The 20,422-nt window shown below is 38.5% G+C and overlaps 1 protein-coding gene across 6 annotated transcripts; it reads right to left on the bottom strand.

Annotated features, from left to right (window-relative positions):
* Window positions 1-531: 531 nt before the first annotated feature.
* On the bottom strand, window positions 532-19,537 carry LOC128911767 (disintegrin and metalloproteinase domain-containing protein 9-like). Of its 6 annotated transcripts, XM_054207156.1 has the most exons (22): window positions 19,338-19,537; window positions 16,480-16,577; window positions 15,224-15,300; window positions 14,501-14,579; window positions 13,467-13,543; window positions 11,577-11,796; window positions 11,000-11,065; window positions 10,846-10,917; window positions 10,024-10,196; window positions 9,447-9,531; window positions 8,285-8,406; window positions 7,222-7,393; window positions 6,161-6,250; window positions 5,450-5,645; window positions 5,225-5,330; window positions 4,822-4,996; window positions 4,325-4,405; window positions 3,592-3,697; window positions 2,427-2,559; window positions 1,927-1,990; window positions 1,380-1,432; window positions 532-1,052 (listed from the first exon to the last, which is right to left on the bottom strand). In XM_054207156.1, exons 1-22 carry the CDS (start codon window positions 19,405-19,407, stop codon window positions 974-976), a joined length of 2,394 nt encoding a protein of 797 aa, XP_054063131.1. In that variant the 5' UTR covers window positions 19,408-19,537; the 3' UTR covers window positions 532-973. The 6 variants fall into 6 exon arrangements, with proteins under 6 accessions (XP_054063131.1, XP_054063132.1, XP_054063134.1 ...); XM_054207157.1 differs by having other exon boundaries at window positions 15,143-16,577; window positions 19,338-19,381; XM_054207159.1 differs by having other exon boundaries at window positions 14,501-14,575; window positions 15,224-16,577; window positions 19,338-19,381.
* Between the last annotated feature and the right edge of the window lie 885 nt (window positions 19,538-20,422).

The raw sequence follows: 20,422 nt of genomic DNA, 5'->3' as shown, positions 1-20,422 counted from the left end.
ACAAGGGCATGTAGTGATAGGACAAGGGGTAATGGCTTCAAACTGAAAGAGGGGAGATTTAGATTGGATATTCAGGAAGAAATTCTTTGCTGTGAGGGCGGTGAGCCCCTGGCCCAGGTTGCCCAGAGAAGCTGTGGCTGCCCCATCCCTGGAGGGGTTCAAGGCCAGGTTGGACGGGGCTTGGAGCAACCTGGTCTGGTGGGAGGTGTCCCTGCCCAGGGCAGGGGGGTGGAACTGGGTGATCTTTAAGGTCCATTCCAACCCAAACCATTCAGTGATTCTGTGATTATTTCCATTGCTAGTTTCCCTGTATGAGGTTACTTTTATAAACTACCTGAGCAGGAAGGTAATGCAGGCAGTAGGTAATGAGAGGTGGGATCAAGGTCCCAGCATTGACAGTGTTGCACTGAAGAGAAGGCTCAGAGCGAGGCATAGGGACTGCCCGCGAGCCTGGCGTGTGGGCTACGGCTGCTCTCAGCGGGCACCGGAGGGTCCCTGGCAGTGCACCACCAAGGAGATGGTCCGGGAGGTAGGCTGCAGACTGCCCAAGAGGTTGGTCTGCGGTCTCATTTTCGGAGCCATGTGTGGCTAGAGGTGAATAAATTATGTCTGTAAATAACTGAATTCACTTCTCTTTGGCCTGCGAGCAAGGCTGCACTTCAGAAGAGTCCTGTTCTCTGATGTTGTTATAGGTTTAATCTAACAAGAGTTAAACTTCAGGCTTCTGATTTAAAAAAAAAAAAAAAACAAGAGGTGAGGTAGAAGAGGCACAAATACAGCCAGCAGCAATTAGCAGAATAATGGGACGTTACAAAATCTGTGTTCAGTGCCTCTTAGCATAAAGTCTTTTCTGGAGGTATGTCCTTTCAGAAGGCATTTTGGCTGCACAAGGAGAGGACTGGAGGATCGCAATCTGTAATTTTTTTCAGACCAATTACTTGTCGGAATTGGGTGAGGGTTCCCAGGAGGCTTTTCAGACAGCTGGTCCAGGGGGCACTGCGGGCCGTTGAGGTCCTGAAGGAACTGCAGGAGACTGGGTTTGTACTGGCGGCCTGAAGTGTGGAAAACACATGAAGTATTTCATGAGTTGAGACAACGGGTTCTTTACCATTTTTAAACAATTGCTAGCATTTATACATATATTTAACTCTCTGCCCCTCCCTCGCCCTCATAGCATGTACATGTCCCGTTATGCTGTTTTCTATACAAGCACTAAAACAGCATTTCTCCTTCAAGCATTTAATCTTATTTTATCTCGTATGATGCTGCACGAAAAATGCTCCTAAGCAGAACATGAGGCATTAGGAACTTCACTTACAATGACACAGCAATGGAAATGTAGCAAACATGAAGTAAAGAAGTTTTTAAATACTACAAACCTTGGACTGGGGAAATGCGATATGGTAAAAAAATCGGGACTTGACGTGGCAGGCTGGAAAAGATGTCGCAGAAAATTGAGTTAACAGAAAACTCAGATTTCAAAGTGTGGCTGATTATCCAGTACTAAGCTAGTGGCATTTTAGAACTAATTTTCATTTCCTGTGACATTCTTCGTATTCTATTGCAACATTTTGTTTTGATAATTTTTATTTTGTTTTATCAGCGCTAGATCCAGAGCCGGGCTAAGCAACTTCTCTGGTATTTGGCCACAGAATTCAGAGCAATTTTTGGATGCTCTGCTACGTAGCAGCCTGTTCCATCCCATACGACTCACAGCCTGTGTCAACAGGGCAGGCAACGAGGCGCCTACTTCCCCAAAGAGAAATCCCGTCTGACACATTATAAATTGTTATAAATACTTGGAAATTTCAGATGGTTTCAATGTATGAAAAAGCTCCAAAGTCATCAGTGACTGTATTAAAAGAAAAGGCACTGTATAGTTTGGATTACTCAACGTGAAATAATGCAAGTATGGATCTATCTTACCTGGTTATTTCTTGTGTTATGACTCGCAGTGTTATTTTGCTTTGGTTGCTGCACATTGTTATCCCTGAAATAAAAAGCGTGTCATCAGGCAAACGCCCATGGTTTATCTACCTTCAGGGATGTGGTTTTTTCCAAGGGACGAGGCCACAGTTCAGAGGTCTGGATTCTGTTTCTGCCTCCACCCCTTTCTGGCCTTGGCAAATAATTTCAATGTGCGATGCCCCTGCGTCCATGCAATACAATTATCAATAACAATTAGGAAAGTGCAGTGTATTTGGGGGAAAAAATGCTTGAGAACTGACAACTGGAGCATCTGGATCAAACTACCTAATAGCAGGGTACGGGCTACTAAATACCTACCACTGCTATTAGCAGGGAAGTAATTTTTCTTCTAGGAAATATGGAATTCTTTGTATAGATAAAGCATCTAACTGGCTTGCTAAATTAATCTGGAGCATGCTCTCAAGTGTTGAAATATGCATTTGTAGTAAGTGAAATACCTGTGTTGTCTTCTACTTTTCCTGCAAAATTTTCTTTTTATTGCATCACGCTTAATTACTGCTAATACAGTAACGATTACTATTGGCAACACAAGGAAGAAAAAAATAAGCAGACCATCCCGAAGTGATGTATCTAGAGAAAAAGAATTGAAGTCATGTCAGATAGTAATCTCGTTTAACCTCATATTAAAGCACTTTTTCTGTTTAAAACACCTTTCTGTTGTAAAAACTACAATTTCAAATTATTATAGATTAAAACTAGTAACTCCATTGAAATTTATAAAATGCTGTGATCAGAAAAGCAGGATTTGGGCTTATGTTATCCAAAGTTCTTTCTGCCTTACCCACCCCTTGTTGTATTATATACAAACTTGGTCCTTGTCCATGTATTTTTTCAAGAATTCTAAAGCAGACAAATTAATTTTGTATTTGCTTACCCACAATTGCTCTGCACATCTTCTTTGCCTTCCTAAACTAGTAATAAATACAAAACATTTTTTTCCCTTTCCCAAAATATGAATTGAGTAAAATGCGATAAAATATGAATTGGGTTTTTTGCCTCAAAAAGCTATGGAGGATGCACTTTGCTTGTAAACAAAGAGCGAAGATATTTTTCATGGTCTTTTAGTGTGAAGGGCAGCAAAATCTACTCCATTCTCCCTTTGCAGAATTTCTCGGCCCTTACACGAGCCAACTGCTGCTTGCTGCATGCGCCTCCTTAACCCCTCTCATTTCTGTGAGACCCTTTCCTTATATAAAGGAAATATATTCTATATATTCCTTATATAAAGGCTGCTGGTTTAATTCTCAAGCTGTAGTCTTCCTCTGTGATGCCCATTTTATCAGAACTCTCTTTTAAATACCTAAGTAAACATCTATTTCAAAATGTAACAGTAATTTATGTATTGCTTTTAATTTCAGTAATTCAATGTATTGCTTTTTATCTCAGACAAAACAGAGGCCAGATTCTCCCTTGGACCAACTTCCTTGCTGTCTGCAAACTTACACATCAGATAATAATGTTTGTTCTTCAAGTCAGTCCATGATTAAGTGTCCCATGCAGTGGAAAAAAACCAGTTGAAAAGAGACTGAAAAAACCCCTGTTATTAGTAGATTATTTTATCAGACATGGGAGGCAAAAAGATGGCCAGTTTCACTGTCCTACCTATGTGAGCTGGGCCACTGTCCACACTGCCGCCGTAGCCCGACTGGTTACAGAATGGTGGCGCCCAGCCAGAATTGCAGTGGCAGTTCCCGTTGTTGTTACACACCTACAGTCGATACAACAGGGATTAGTCAAACGAACAACGCCTTTCTGGACGCGGCCCCTTCAACCTCTGGTATGTATTTGGATTACACATTAAGCATTGCACATGGAAACAAGAAGTACTGCATATTATCACATAGAAATACATGAAGTATTAATCAGGAATAAGCTTTTCCCCTCCATAACATCCCCAAAACACTGAGTGCTACTGACACCAGAAGTTCATCCTCTATAGAAGTTAGCCTTTGCTTTGTTATTTCCCTGCAATAGATTGCAATCCAAAGAACGTCTCAGTTTTACAACCTTTGGACTCCATTTTGATTTTTCGTAGAGAAAGATATAAATCAGGAATCACTAGACTGGCCTCCTTAGAGAAATATTTTCCTTTTGCAACTTGACAGCCCAGTACTATTAGAAAATTCCCTAGGGAAATTCAGAAGAAATGGCGTTCAATGTTAGTGCTAAGAGGTTTACAGTATACCGATAGCATGAATTACAGATAAAAAAGTTGACAACTTTTAATAGAGATCAGAAAAAAACAAAGCCATCTGGCTGGTTATTGCTTTTAGGCAGGGATTTTGCACCTGCCTCTGTCTTTGAGAAGCAGGGCATGAAAACACCATCTACTCACCCCGTTATCGTTACACTTCTGCTTTACATCACAGCTGTAGCCCAGATGACTTGCATCAATACATTCAAAATTGACACAGGCCTGGAAAGAGTCATTAGTGTCTTTCAAACACAAAAACTTTAAAAAAAATCCCATCCTTTTATAAATATACTCTATAAATGTATATGTTTACAAGCCTACAGTTTTTACTTAAGTGTCAAGAAAAAGGGCTGATAGAACATTCAGTACTTCACAATTTTATAGCTGTATTTGTCTCAGATTTTCTTAAAGTCTGTGGATGCATTTTGATGGAGTAATTTGGATTACTGATAATGTAGTTCATTGATTTGTAGCATCCCAGTTTTTGAAGAGCTGATTGTTTCTATGTGTGTGTCTCAAAAAGCAGATTTTTTAGTATATTATGGCATAAAAATGAGAGCACTATGTAATGCTTTTGAAAGGTATGAACTTTTCAGTTGGTGGAATATATTCTGTAATGTTGCTGTGATTCATCTTACCTTCTTTTCTCCACAGGCTGTTCCATCATGAACTTGAGCGGGATCAGGGACATCTGATCCTAAGTCAAAGTCAGAAGACCAGCATAAAACCCCAGATGCATTATGGACAACACTCCAAGCAGGAAGATTTTGGAGACTAACAGATGTGCACTGGAGCTTGCCGCACAGACTGTGCCTGTATTGAACAAATGACACTCACAGACAAGGTGAACAGAAAAAAACCCAGGATCAGTGCAAATACACCATCCAGCCAAACTTTTTAGCTTGCATTTCAAGGAAATATTCTTTTAAATCTCGTGCTCTGAGAGTTTGTAACAGAATATATTTTTTACATTGAAGATGTTAGGTTTCTGTTTTTTACGATGAAGGTTTTAGGGTTAGCTTTTATTTGCTGGTGACTTACTGAACAGGACATTTCTTGTACACTCCACCTCTCATCCCACAGTTTCCAAACCTATCTCCTTTAATATTTGCTTTTTCAAAGCACACATCAGGTGCTTTTCGTGCCCCTGTATGAAAAACAGTGAATCTTAGTAAGCCACTACAGTGATTTAAGAATGTGAGAAAGAAAATTCTGAAATGTCTATTAGGAGACTACAAGTCTTTTAACATTAAATTATAAACATACCTTTTCCATATATAGATTCGCATTGTGAATCAAAACTCTGGCATACTCCATAGTAGCAATATGCCTTCATGTTGTCGCAAGGGTAACCATTCATGATGTAAACGTCGTCTGGACAGTAGGCGTTGCTTCCATTGCAGTATTCGGGTAGGTCACAGAAATCCAGTTTCGGTCTGCACTCTGCTCCCGCCACTTTAAACTAGAACCAGAGAGTTCAGAGAACAGTGGCAGTTGCAACATGAAACAATGACAACTGGGAACCTTTTGTGACTTTAAAGAAGACAAAATAGTTTCTCAGATCAGTATCTAAGGAATATCCGCAACTTCCCTCAGTTTCATATGGTGTAGGCGGAAAGTTTATGAGCTGAGCCTGCACAGCACTTGGGTAGATCGTACAAATGCGTACACAAGCACAAATTAAAAAGCAGCCAAGTGTGATAGCCTTTGGGGAAGCCTGGTGTTGCATAATGGAGATCACGACTACTGCATCCCCTGATTGCTCCGGCCTCCTACGAGGGGTGACACAGGGATGACATTGCATTTCTGAGCTGCTGGCCAAGAGTTGTTAGACACAAATTCTCTGCTTACATGCTCTCTACTGGTGAACGTAATTTGATAATCTGAAAGCATGTCAAGAGTACTATGATAGCTCTTTTCAAACATTAAGAAATACTAGTAAATCGTATCAATTTAGCTTAATAAAGCACAGCCTACCTTGCAATTTTTGCAGCACAGTCCTTGAGCGCATTGCGATCCAGGCGTGAGTTTGCAGGTTGCAGCATCACAGCAAGGGTTAGTACATTCCTGAAGAGCAGCCGTGGACAAGGGGACACAACGCTTTTACTTTGGTATATAGCTAGGAAAGTACATCATCAAACCAAGCGCACGGACAAACCAAACTTGAAATACACCGTCTGTCTGGCATGTTCTGAGGTTGAGAGCCTTCTGCTCTCACAGAAACCAGCGTACAGCTTGACTGTATTTTTTTACCAAAGTCATCAGAAAGACATCTGGTTTGATGTGTTGTGACACAGGGGTATAGGCTAGGTTTATGCTTTAAATGGACACTAAAAGAAGCAGAAGACTTTGTTTTTTAAATAACACTTCTTATCACCCCTCCCCTCATCTTATTTTTCCACTACACTAGCAGCTGATGTAGAGAGATGTTGGTACCTTTTCATGACTTAGGAGGCGGCCTGTGATGATGGAACCTGGGTTTGCTGACAGCCTTTCGATTTATTGGTGGTTTTTTTGAGACACCTTTATTTTCTAAGAAATGAGTCAATATAGCCCATTATTTGAGGGACATTTTGACACTGCAAATACGACCAACAAAAGTAACTTTGTTGTGGGTGAAGTTATAGTTAGGAAACCTGCAAGTGCTCTATAGATGAGTAGCCTCTTTTATGTAAGAGAAATATCCATTTTGCTAAAACCAGCACAAAAAACACTGGTGTTTCCACATACTCTGCACTGAAATGCTCTTCTTTCTTAGGCATTGGCTCAAAGTTTTGTGAAGCCCAGTAGCCCTTAACTGAGTTCACATCAAAATCAAAGTTATGATTTTAGGCTTTTTCTAAAATTGATCTTCATATCGCTTGCAAAAATGTAAAATTACAAGGAAAACTCCTCAATTATTAATGCAAATCAGGTATACAAAAAGGCCAGTGCCATACAACAAGTATAGGACGATATGATATGATATGATATGATATGATATGATATATGATATGATACGATACAACACAAGTATCCAGATGAATTTAATTCATTACCTGCGGTTTGCCACAGTCACATTCTTCATTGTTATCGACCACATTATTACCGCAGACAGGTTCCTTGTAAACGTTACTTGTCTGGGGGGGATTTCTAAGGCAGTTTCCACCTCCATTTAGAATAAGGTTCTCAAAATCATCAGCACTGCAGGTGCTGAAATTCCTGGATCCACTGGAAAGCATAATATTATTTTTTTATTATAAATACTTTGCTTACAGGAAAAAACACAACTCATGCCCTTAAAATATTGTCAATCTATAATAAAGACTGTGTTTCATAGCATTAGGAGATCATGAAATACTTAATTTTTACTTTATTTTGCATTGGAGTACAGTATTAGAAGTGAAAAATACCATATATAACAAAAATGCAAGCACTTTCAGAAGGAAAAGAGATCATCAGATTATCCATTCTGGCGTCCTATATAAAGCAGGCCTTAGAAACTCCTTGTCTGTACTGGGTCTAAAAATGCTTGTTTAAAAAATAATTTCCAAAAAGACATTTGCCTTATCTTGGACTCCCGAAGAACTCGGGAACGCAGCTTCTTATAGTAGTTTCATCCAGTCTTTAACTGCCCTGATTTATTAATACAAATGTGGATAAATAAAATAATATGATCTTTTTCTTGTGAGGGGAAGCCAAAGAACAAATTATCTGAAAGAAATCTAGACTGATAGTTTTTGTTTAAATTAACTGTTAAGAGAATCTGTGTGAAGGACGGCATGTTTGCACAAACCCAGTGAATACATGTAAAGCATTCTCAGGGTGGTAAAACAAAAAAAAGCAACATTCTCTCATTAAAAAATAACAATTAAGAAAATCCAAAAAAGTTTTTAGGGATGCCACAAATAAAGAATGACGGGATCAGAAAACAGGTGGTATTTCAAATAAATTAAAATGACGTCAGGACCTAAGTCAGTGAATTCACCTCTGTGATTAAGTTTTTCAAACAACTCCCCATTCACAAAAGTTCTTCAAGATTCATGGGAGTTTCACAGCCTATAAGGCATAGTCATTGCAGGTAAATAACAATTATTAAAATAAAAGAACTGGAAATCTTACTTATCTGTGCTGTGCATAATATAGGATGCAGGACACCTTTTATCGTCATGTTTCATTCCGAGATTATGCCCCAGTTCATGTGCAACTACTGTAGCGTGACGTAACACATTGTTATGATTCAACTAATAAAAAGAATCAGTGTTAAAAAAATATAAAACTAAAGACATTACTAAGTTTCTACGTACTAATTTATTCAAGCCACAAGTCTCTCAGAGGCTACGAAGACAGAATACTAAATTGTATTGACAAGTGAAAGCCGCAAGAACAGACAATTTGTCACGGTTTTTCCAGTAAGGCCAGATTCGGCCACTCTTTCTGTTCCTTCCATTAGCATCACATTCTGCATAATAACACAGTTCATCAGTCATGACACTGATTTCAATGGAGTCTTCAAAGGCAAAAAGACTTAAAGAAAAGAATCTGCCTCTTAAGATTGTCCATGATGTTGTGGCACCCAGACTGTAAGGACAGGAACGTCTGGAGATACTGGTGCTGCCCCAAGGGTGAAGGAGAAAAAACAAGTTTCTGGCTAATTTTGCCAAATTTAAAATTCTTGCCCATTTACAGTCTCCTTGTGGAGAATTCCAGACACTTTCGAATAGAGTGCATTATGTTCACTGTCCATCCATGTAAACAATCAAAAAATACACATTATTTTGTAGCTGCATTCCCATCCCAAAACCACTGTGAGTATGAACCTTAACGGTACAAGAATGGGCTTTTCTTATACAACCTTGAACTAGCTGAATTACTAAAAGGGGATAAAAAATTATTTCAGGACTAAATCAGCCAAACGGACTGGAACAAGATGAAGAGAGAAATTGGAAAAAAAGCCTTTTTAAAATTTATTTTTAATATAGGTATAAAAAAGTGTGCAAGTCTTTACATCAGAAATCCCATGGAAAACAGTACGACTCCAAGACCTGAGTGACTCGAGCAAACAAGTCAACAAATTGCACATTATTTATTTCGGATGTTCTGGAAGGTACCTCTGTGGAAGCAATGTCTGGCAATAGGAGTAGCTACAACTCTGTAATGGGTTGTGTAAATGCACAGGGGAAAGCTTCCAATGGTTCAGGTACCTCTTGGCCTCACTAGCAGCATATCTACGACAGTTTAGCAGCTCCTAAAGTGCTAGTTTCTTCCACCATTATGTACTTACAGTGCTGATTGATCCTCCCTGGACTTGTGAGCAGACGGTACCTACAAAAGCCATTCCGATGGATCCACCATAAGAGCTTCTCCCTCTGCAACAAAAGCAGTTTGAAGGTGGTGGTGAAAGAGGGGCTGAAAGTTCATGATTTCTACTAAAAGACACTGATGAGTCTGAAACAAATACTCCAAGACAAGAGTTGGTCTCTTGAAGTGAAGAAATTTATCGTCCTGTCAGGGTTTCACTGTAATAAATAATGAAATCTGAATAAAAGAGCTTGAAAATAATGACCAATGACCTAAATCTGCTATGTCAGTGCTTCTGAGTTCACGGAATCACAGACTGGTTGAGGCTGGAAGGGACCTCTGGAGGTCATCTGGACCAACCCCCCTACTCAAGCAGAGCCACCTGGAGTTGATGATCTATAAAGAATTCAGTACGCTTTCTTGACATTTTTCCAAGTTAAAACATTTTGGAAATTGAGTGAATTTTACTCTAGTTATATATTCATTCATACACAAACCCCAAATCATATGCATTAACAACGCGGTGGCATGGCGAGTTTTTCCACTGAACGAACGCTTACATTATGAGATGGCTAACATCATTGCGGGATCGTTTAAGAAGATTTTTCTGTCTCCAAGAAACAAATCTACCAAGTACATCTCCAGCTGAACCATCCATTACAGATATGCGGTTTGTATCCGTCCAGATCTCTAATCCAACTAAAACAATCTGGATGTTTAATGGTCTATACATCTGAAAAAAAATATAATGATAATTACTGTCCATCGGTCTGTTTCAACTGAATTATGAAAGATTACATCACTACTACTGTAAACATTAAGCTGAATATAACTTTAGTTTCTTTGAATAATTAACAGTTTGATGTGAGGAAAGAATACATGACTGAAGGCAATCTACTTCACGAAGGTACCTAAACCAATCTTTCAGTTGGAGAAGTTGGAAAGACCACGTTCATTCATTTCCTTAGCTAATTGTCTTGAGGAGAAATTGAGAACAGATGATCAGAGAGCTTATGGAATTGTTCACAGCGCTGACAGTTTGCTTAATAAAAAAGAACTACATACATCCAGGAAATACTCCTCCTGGAAATGTAAAACCTACTGGATACCTCACGTTCCTGGAGCAGCCAAAATCTGGGTGCACAGAGTAGTGCTTTAAAAACATCTTGCATCTCTCCCTCTGTCTACACCTCTATAAGACTTGTGCATAGATTCATGAGGTGCCTTAAATGTGTTACAGATTGCTGTATAACTTCCAAATATACTTTGAAAACATAATTATTCAGATTTACTGCATTCGCTGTTCTTTTGAAAACTACGATAAAACAGAAAACTACGATAAAATAGAAAACTACTGAATCTTAGCAACTTGTCTGACCTACCCCATCAACGTAATTTATCAGCTCAACTGTTTCCTTTTGAACCGCAGCAGGATCAGATTCCTTCATCAAAAACTGTAAAATATCATATGAAAATATCAGAGAAAAGATTGTAATGGTTTAATAAAATGTATGTAGCATTGGATGCAATCATTACCCTGTTGTTATCCACAACCACAAATAATTCCACATAGCTTTTCTGTGGCAGGACAGCTCGCTTCTTCTGCAAATCAGAGAACACAGTAAGTTAATATAATGACTAATGAGTTCAAGGTTTCTTAAATTATCTTTCTTATGATTTTCATTTCATGGATTTATAAAGCAATTAAGTATTTTTTAATGTGGCCTATCAATTTGCCTTAGATTTCCAGATAAATACCTGTATGTCAGTAATTCACTTCTGCTCAGGCTCTGGGATGCATGAGCTGAATGGCAGCTTCATGCCTTTCACATCATACCCACAACTGTCTTGGGCAGAGCTCTGCTCTTCCGCTAAAGGATTGCTTCAAGCTATGTTAAATTCCCATTGTGCTGTTCCTCTGTTTCAGGGTTTCCTTAGCTGTAATCTCACCAGTTCGGGGGCCATGAAAAATGAAGGCAACAAGGAAGTGACTTGCCAGGCCAAACCCACCTGGAATGATACCGTGCCAAAGCAACAGCTCTGGAGACCCTTAGCTGCTGGAACAGGCTGACGAGAAGGCTTGGACTCAAGAAAGAAACAGAAAGGTATTTACCCTCAAAAGCTTTTCCCTGCTAGAGGTACTGTTTGATAAAAACTCATATTTCACAGACTGCTTCACAAACATCTTCTCGTGATGAAGGCTGCCATTCAGCACACCACAACGGAAGGGGATACCCTGCATATCTTCTAACTGGTAAAACACGTGTTCAAATGTCCTGGATGAGTTGAGCGGCTCCATTCCATACCATTTGCCACCAACGTAGAGAATTCCTCTAATAATCATAAAAGAATGAAAAATTATTTCACAGTTTTTTCCTCGTGATTGTGACTAGATGAGTGAATGACAGCTGGATACGTAAAAACTAGAACACTTCATACCACTACGTTGAAATAAATTATGATCCTAAATTATCTTAATATAGGGGGTAAGTTCAAATGCCCAACAGGATCTCAAAAGACAAAATAGAACTTTAATTTAAAGTAGTCAATCACACACAAGTGTGGGCTCCTTGAATCAGTTATCGGGAAAGCCAAATTGTTACAAAATGGGTCTGGACTGTGGGTAGAGCTGATGCAAAGGGTCACTTTTAGTCCTTATCTCTAGTCTCAGTCCTTGCCCCATGCAGCTAAAGTAATCTAGCATTTTAGAAAAAGATATCTTCTAAGACAGAAAGAGAGGCTAAAAGCAATCACCTGGGTGTTTACGAGGGCAACGGCAGTATTGCACTGCTGAGTGCAGCTAACTGTAAAGATTTTGCATTTGTCCATGGCTCAGAAACAGCTGCTACATGCCCATTTGCTGTCCCAGAATCTTTCAGAAGCTGTTATCTTGTTCTCCAGAATCTCAAAACTATATTTAGAACAAGAATTGTCTAGTTAATATCTTGTGAAAGAAGATCCTCAAAAATGTGAGTACAAGGTAGCCAAAGGGTTTGAGTCCAGGTGAGTTTGCGGAACAACCAAAATGAAATATCTGTTGTGCTTAGTGCGATCCAGCGTTACCTGAAATACCAGTATGTTGACCATTTTATTCTTCACTTAAAGGAATGCCAGGAAATGTCATTATTTATTGTGAGTTGCATCTCACCATAGAATCATAGAATGGTTTGGGTTAGAAGGGACCTTAAAGATCATCTAGTTCCAACCCCCTGCCATGATACTATACATGAAAGCTATGCGGGTGAACTTCATCCTATTTGCCTCTCCCTGCTTGTGAAAAAAAACATCAAACTGAACAAGGCTACTACAACCGACAAGTATATCCAAAGTCCAGCTGAAGAGCCAAGCTCAGTGAACACAGGGGAGCACAGACATGCTCTGAGCACATTCTGAATATCTGCACAATTTGCTGTGCATGCCATCTCATTTTGACAACTCACATGCACTGATTCTGCGGGGAGAACACCACCTTCTTTTATGCATTAATCTGGCCCTCTTATGTTTCTCAAATAAATGTAATTTTCTTGTATTTGAAATACAAAAAAAAAAAACTTTTCAAATTTGGTCAAAACTTTTTTCCACAGAAATGTTTTTTCTTTTGAAACGTGCCCATCCGTAAGACAGAATTGTTCACAGGAATGTGTGAAGTTCAGCAAAAGCTTAATCAGATAGTGTGTTTCTTCTACAGAGGCACCTCTGGTCAAGAAATTCGCGTCTAGTTACAGAGGCCTCAGTTCATGCCCATGTTCTGCCTATATTTGATTATGCTGTCTCTCATGTTGTCTTTTTCTGTAAAGGAATTTTGGGAAAAGGGAAAAAAGTGGTAGTTGAGGGAAGATATAAAACCTCTAACGTGTTTCAGCTTCATCAAAAGGCGAAATATAAAAAAATAACCCACAAGATAGGATGGTGTTTTCTCCCCAGCTGTATGATGAATAGCAACTGGATTTTTTACTGTTTTACTTTGGTACCGCACAATGAAGTAAAGAGCAAGAGGTAATACCTAAGGCCATCGCACGTGCTAAGAGCAAGCATCGAGTCAGCAATTCCTTCAACAGTGCCATAATAATAACAGTGCGTCTGAAATGCAACAAAACCACATAATTAATGACAAAATAAGATTGTTGCCTTCAAATGCAAACTTATTTTCTAACTAACCTTTTTATTTGCATGGCATTAAGGCTGCCTCTTACAAATGTATAGAGTTCCCTATGCTGAAAGGAATCCCAATCTTCTTGGAGTAGATTATTACTTGACATGAGTACTTACAAAAGCATTTGGTCTCTTGGTTCTAGAAAACAATGAGCTTTTTAGCTTAACCCATCATCATCTTGTAGCAAAATCTTGTAATCTACATTGCTCCTCCTGTTCCTAAACAGACTCCTCTCAAAGGCTGATGTGAGAAGATCTCCCATGCACAAAGCACCCAATTAAGTCTCACTGAGCTCACACGCGATTGCAAGTTGAAACTAAATTCAAAAGTATTTATAAGTCTTATTTGATACAGGACTTAAAAACTATAGAGCTTTGATGCTGCCACTGTACATTTAATTGCATAATATGCAAAGGTGACCTAATCAGGTAGCTCAAATTCAGCCTTGGCATAATCTCCTGGCATCTCCTTTTGCACCTTGGATAACAGTGGTGCTGTATCACCATAAACAGCCCGCTCCCACAGCAGACATAGAACCTTATGTTTTGTGGTGACAGTTAAACAGAAACGCTACAAATGTGAAAATTCACAAAAGCCTCTTTCCCAGCAAACGCTTTTTTCTGTAGATACTTTATGTGCATCACTTGCATTTTCTCCTCCACTGCCAAAAATGTAACCAATTTTCACTGTCCTATTGTAGAGATAAGACACTCAGAATTAATGGTTGTGCATTCACTTTTGCTTTGAAAACATATTTAGATGAATACACATCCTTGTCATCCTCAGTTCTATCAAATTGTTAGTATGGCTTCAATTTATAAAGCTTGGCTTCCCTGGTTTGAGGAAACTCTTATACAAAAGGGGAATTTTATTATGTACAATACCTTGTTTTTTGATTGTGTTGCCTCCAGTTTCCCATTTTCCCCATATGTATATAGCACAAAGTCTTCGCTAACAAGCTTTCTGGAAACAAAAATAAACTACTGCTCTTTTAAGTCTATAAAGCAAGAAAGAAGTGAAGAATCCTAGTAAGTGCTACATTCTGTTAGCAGCACGCTCATCCTAAATTATTATTAAAAACTACGGATAGGAAACAAAATACCTCAAAAATGAGATGCGATATTTGGAAAATAACTTATTTTGAAATATTTTAACTAAAATATCCATAGAGTAGGACGTAAGCAGTCTATCTTATATCAGGGCCTGGACTATTACAGGCTCAGGAATGAGGAACAACAGTAATAGACAAATTTCTTCAAGTATGACACAGCTAACAACCCTCCCCTACTTGCTACTAAAAAGCTAACATTGAGCTGAATTCTAATTTTCCATAAGGATTTTCTGAAATCTACTATTGAGTAGTGCTAATAAAATAAAAAAAAGTTTCTGCACAACTAGAAAAAATATTATTCCCTTCTATTTGCAAGCTACTACTGTAACAGACACTATTTAACAGAGTCATTTTGTAATTACTGCCATCTGCCATTTAAATGGTTTCTTCTGAATTTTTGTCAGTATAAAAATACCTGTCTGTATTTTATAGTCTGCATGCTATATGCAACTAAATCCCAAGATGGAATGATTTCTTAGAACACTCTATCACATACTTATTTTTCTTCAGTTTTAGGAGGTATGTTCCGTTTCTGGTTTTAATTGAGTAAGAAAGGTTGTCATGTGAATGCTCCTGAAAACAGAGTAAAAGATATCACTTAATTAGGTTATTTTGTACTTGGTTGTGCCAGTTTCATGTTTTCTTTGACAAGAGAAGTCCAACTACTATATACGTCTTAAATACCAGATTTACAAAACCACATTCCTAGCCCTTGTGCCTTTCAAAGTCTCAGCGGCGCACACTATATCCCTTCCTATGGAAAGTTTAAATTCTACTAAGTAAAAATTTTCACGTAGAAGACAGAATGAAAAAGTACACAAAGTACACAAGAAATTCAGTATGTCTGCCATTACAGATTTGTGGAGGGAATGTAGAAGATATAAAGCCTCCAGAGAAATGAAAACGTAAAGTTTGTGGTATTAAAAGAACAAAAAAAGAAGCGTTAGTAAAGCTAAACCTCGACGAGCATGCTGTAGTTCTATAGGCTGAGGAAGAGATGGAGGCTAGTGGAGAGGAGGCAGATATTGCTTGGATGAAGGTGGCCAAACTCAGTTGCCCAAGAAGGGCACAGCCCATGTATGCCCAACTATCACATCATGTTTGTGACACTCCTTATGTAAATCATCGGCAGACGGATGAACAACTCACAGATTCTTCCTTCCTTAATCAGTTTGCACAAAGATGACTAATGCTATTTCAGTAACAGTTACTTCAGTAATTAACTCGGTTATCTGGAACAAAGCTAAGTTACCTCAGGACTGAAGAATTAAGGCTTGGATCTTTCTCTTTTAACTCATTCATTTAACCTGTGTGACTCTGTGGCACCATTTCTACAAAGTGAGCATCAGCCCTCTAGGTGCTACATGGTTGAAATCCTCTGGTTGTCCAAAGACCAGGTACAATGAGAAAAAGAACATATACAGCATGGACATTAGTTCAAGTTGGAGTTCAACATCAGATCTGACTTGGAGGAAATGGAAATCTTCTTCACGTTCCTTCCCACTTCTGTCTTACAAGGCTGTTAACAGGACTAGAAGTTTGAAAGGAGTTAACTTAGAGTGAAATCACAGACTTTTGTGGCAACAAATTTACTCAAAACTAGTTGAAAACACTTAGAATCTGAAGAGATAGTGTGGCGCACTTTTCATGACAGAAATAATCCATATATACTATACATTGTGTGTGTGTAATGTAGGACAGTATTGTGAAAAACAGCAACACCAGAAGAGAAAATCAGATAGAATAACAAACCTCATGAAAGAATGGGTGATGTTTCTCTCTGCCTGTCAGACTTCGAGGAATAATTATTTCTAACGTAGAAAGTCTGGATGTCTGTTCAGAAGATACACCTAAAAATAAAGTTTGAAATTTCTAAAGAATCAGGATAAGTAAGACATTACGTTGGCATCTGCACAGTGGTGATTGCCGAAAGGTCGGTGATCCAGACATAAATGGAAAGAGAATAATTTCAGACAGTACGTGGCCCAACTGCCCACGCTCAGTTTGGTCTATTCTGTTTCTGCCAGAGCTCTTGGATTATGCTAGGAAAAGTGACAGAAATCAACATTTTCATTAATGGCCAACTTACGTCTTAATTTCTGAGTGTTTAAACCACACATATGTGGCCTCATACATTTATTTTCAACATACAGGTATATTTTTAACATGCAGAAATCCTGTTTTGACTGTATTCAAGGTTAATGACTACACAACCCCAAACACAACTGATATAAACTGCTAAAAACTGCAAATTCAGGGAAAAGTTTTCTTAAACAGGGTGTCCAAAACTGGCTGGCAATCTTGGCTTTAACTCTTGGTCTTACCTACTGACTTATAAACTGGGATAATAGCTCAATTTTTTCTCATTCCTTCAAATAGACAATATCAAACCAAATAAATTATTGATGAAAAAAAAAATCTCTCAACCAATATGACAATAACATAATAGAGAATCCCAAGAGCAAGAAAAAGATTTTTAAAAAATCCCTTTCTGTATTCACTGCATACTTTGATAGTGATGAAGAAATAGTTTAGGAATGGTCAAACTGATTTAAAAAAAAAGTAACTTCAGATTAACACTCGGGTTTTCTGGAGCACAGAAAGAAAAACTATCAAATGATCTAAACACAATCTTAATTCTCGCATATTCTGGATTATTAATTTTGTGTATCATTTTTGAAACATTTTTTCTTTCATGACCTACACTTTTAACCTGATATACCAGAGAGCATCTATGCAGCTACATTCTCTGTCCACCCATCTGTCCTCTCACAGTAATTTTTGGAGTAGCTGGACAGTTAAAATCAACGGTGCAAGAGATGCTAACATCTCAAATAGGATTAAGTTCCTTCAAGCTTTGTGAAATCACCTCCTCAGTGCCAGGAAGGCTGTACAGATCTGTAAATCTACAACAGGGCTCTCTAGGAGTGGCTGATGGATGCGTAGTTCAATTATTTGGAATGGTGGATCCCACTTTGGCAGGATGTTCCAGAACTTGCTAGATAGAGAACTGGAGAATATTGTATCTCCAGAAGAATAAATTCTGTCCCTTAATACACTGGGGAATGTTTTTTACTGGTTACAGAGCCATTTGCTGTGGTATTGTCTGCTAGTACTGTTAGGTCCTGCACTTGCTCATCTTTTCCCTCTTGCTCGTGTCTCCACTTCCTTCTGTCCTTTCCTTGATTAAATCAACTCCCCCTTCAGCCCTCTCCTTCCTTTTAAATCCCTTTACTCCTCCTCCTTTACCAATTGCCCTGAATGCGGAATGCTTACAATTGTATCCTCTGGATATAATTCTGCCACCTGCTGCATGCGTAATCTTGGTTCACCGGCTGCCTCCTGCCATTGCCTAACGCTGCATTTTGTTTGCTCCAGCAACAGTCAGACCTTCGCAAAAGTTTTGTAGCCTTTTACAATATATCAGAATAATCTCCAGAATATAATGCTAATGTAGGACGCTAAAGATAAGAAGTCTGTTGAGTATCTGGTTTCAGGCAAACAGTTTTATGAAACCAAAAACAATCTCCAGTGATTTTTTTTTTAAATTGGCTGAACTTGAATTCAACTTCCTTTGTCTTGTCTGCCCATCAGTTTGGTTGCAGTATTCCCTTGGGTCAACAGAGACACAATGCTTTTAAACAGGTTACAGAATCGACAATAACATGAGTTTTAACTATGAAAGTGGTTTCTTCCTTCTTAAATTGTTATTTCATAAGGAAACAAAGAGATTTATTCTCATTTATAGTAGTACAACGTCACCCTCAGCCTCCCACATTCCTGTGAAAGGAATTTGGAATGGGAAAGATGCCACAGAATCACCCATACAAAGCGAGGAGGAGGATTCGTCAGTGTAATGATGATCTCTACCTATTAGATAACATCAGGATTTTTAAAAGCTAGGTGCAGGTAGCATATGTTTAACATTAAAGACTGCCATTGCAATCAAAATGTGGAAGTTGCTATTAGCAAGCAGGTCATCAAAGAATATCGGCACTCGGTATCTACTTCTGACTTTACTCTTAATTGCCAATAATTCTATTATCTAAATCACAAAATCCATTCTGTTTCATGAGCTAAGTGTTGAACTAACAGTGGAAATGCAGTTCTAAGAATTTAAATTTTGACACCTGAAAGCAGGAAACCATCTTTAATGCATGTCATAAAAATGTCACTTTCTAAGAAAAATTTCAGGTGTTACATCTAAATCTAAAATCTGAAGCCGAATCATAAATGGAAATGAGTTAATGAAGAACTAAAACAAAACTGCAGGAATTTCCCTCACGTTACTGAAGATTGATGAGAGTGACAGTAACTGCAGTTGTCACAAGCAGTGTCCTGTACAGAAGATGATGTATTTACATACCTGCTGCCTCCTGGAGAAAAAAAAGCTACAAAGAGCTAAACTATAAAAAGCTTCAACCTGTAATCTTTTCCAGACGCTTTTTTTCTTGAACAAGATTTTCTCAATTAGCACGTCGGCTAACAGCCTAATATCTGGGGAGAGAGGTGACTCTGTTTGAAAGGTGTGCATCGTTACGATCAGGACCAGAGAGTACAAGAAGACTTGGAGAAACTTTCTGAATACGCAATAAAAACTGAAAGCTTACCTTTTATCCAAAAAGGCTTTCCAGTTAAAGTTAGTCCAAAAGTGAAGAAAAATAGGCTGTGTTTTAACATGACTAGATTTCTTGGAGAAACTGCTGCAGTATCTGAGCAGACACTGCGTACCTGGCTGTTAGCTGCACTATGCAGGAGAACTAGAAGAACGAGAACCGTCTGCCCCAAAGGAAAACAACAGAAAAAGCACTCCGATACTTCATCTCCGCTAAGGAAATGGGAAGTAAAATTTAATCCATTAGGCTTGCAAAAAAACTGGTTAGACAGCTTAACGCAAATAAAAAGCAGCACATTCTCAAATGCTGACTGGAGAAAGTGCACCAACCCACGCCAGGGTCAAGCTGGTTTATTCTAAAGGACTTTGGTACCACAGTGAGATCATGTGAGATAAGAAACATAAAATATCGCTACCAACGCATACAATGTTTAGAATGTTTATGCTGGCTATTGTCAGCTCAGTAAAAAACTCCACTATAAACCAGTTTACCCTCCAAAATTTCAGCTTGTTCTTAGTTTTCCATTTTTTCACCATTACTTTAAAAACATCAAAAATGTGTATGAACCCACGGAAATCCCCCAAACATGGATTTTACCCAGTCCCTTCTATGGTAAAGATAATTCTCCTCACCAAAAGTCCGTAATTTTGTGCAGCTCATCGCTCTTCCTGGACGAGAATAATTTCCCGAGGCATCATGCGACCACATTGTCACCAAAAGCAGAAAATAAAGGTTTCTAAAACTGGATGAATTTGCAATGCATTTCAGAAGCATCAAGCACATTTAGAAACTCAAAAAGGACACTGATACAACACATTTTTTATGCTAAAACATTTACATTAATTAATTTTAATTAATTCAGTAAGTAAAACAGAGAAAATCCATTTTTCCATTGCTAGTAAATCACATAACGGCTTAAGTGAAAAAAAGCATTTGTAATATTAAAAAGTGCATTTGTAATATTATCTTGTACAGAGCCTTTTCAAGTCCATCTTCCTACTTTCACAGACCTAATTAACGTTCCTTAGCTGAGCACCAAGTAGAAGAACTCGATATCCGCGTTCCCTGGGTTTACGCCG

The sequence above is a fragment of the Rissa tridactyla genome, chromosome 6 (assembly GCF_028500815.1).
Source record: "Rissa tridactyla isolate bRisTri1 chromosome 6, bRisTri1.patW.cur.20221130, whole genome shotgun sequence".
NCBI classification, from domain to species: Eukaryota; Metazoa; Chordata; class Aves; order Charadriiformes; family Laridae; genus Rissa; species Rissa tridactyla.
Note: the sequence above shows the minus strand (reverse complement) of the source record. Positions and strands in the feature narration are given on the sequence as shown.

Coding starts and splice junctions, on each gene's coding strand:
- LOC128911767 (XM_054207156.1), bottom strand. CDS start 19,407: ATGTTAAAACACAGCCTATTTTTCTTCACTTTTGGACTAACTTTAACT. Junction 9,532..10,023: donor GATGTTAGCCATCTCATAAT/GTAAGCGTTCGT, acceptor CTTTTGTTGCAG/AGGGAGAAGCTCTTATGGTG. Junction 6,251..7,221: donor GTGACTGTGGCAAACCGCAG/GTAATGAATTAA, acceptor GCTGCTCTTCAG/GAATGTACTAACCCTTGCTG.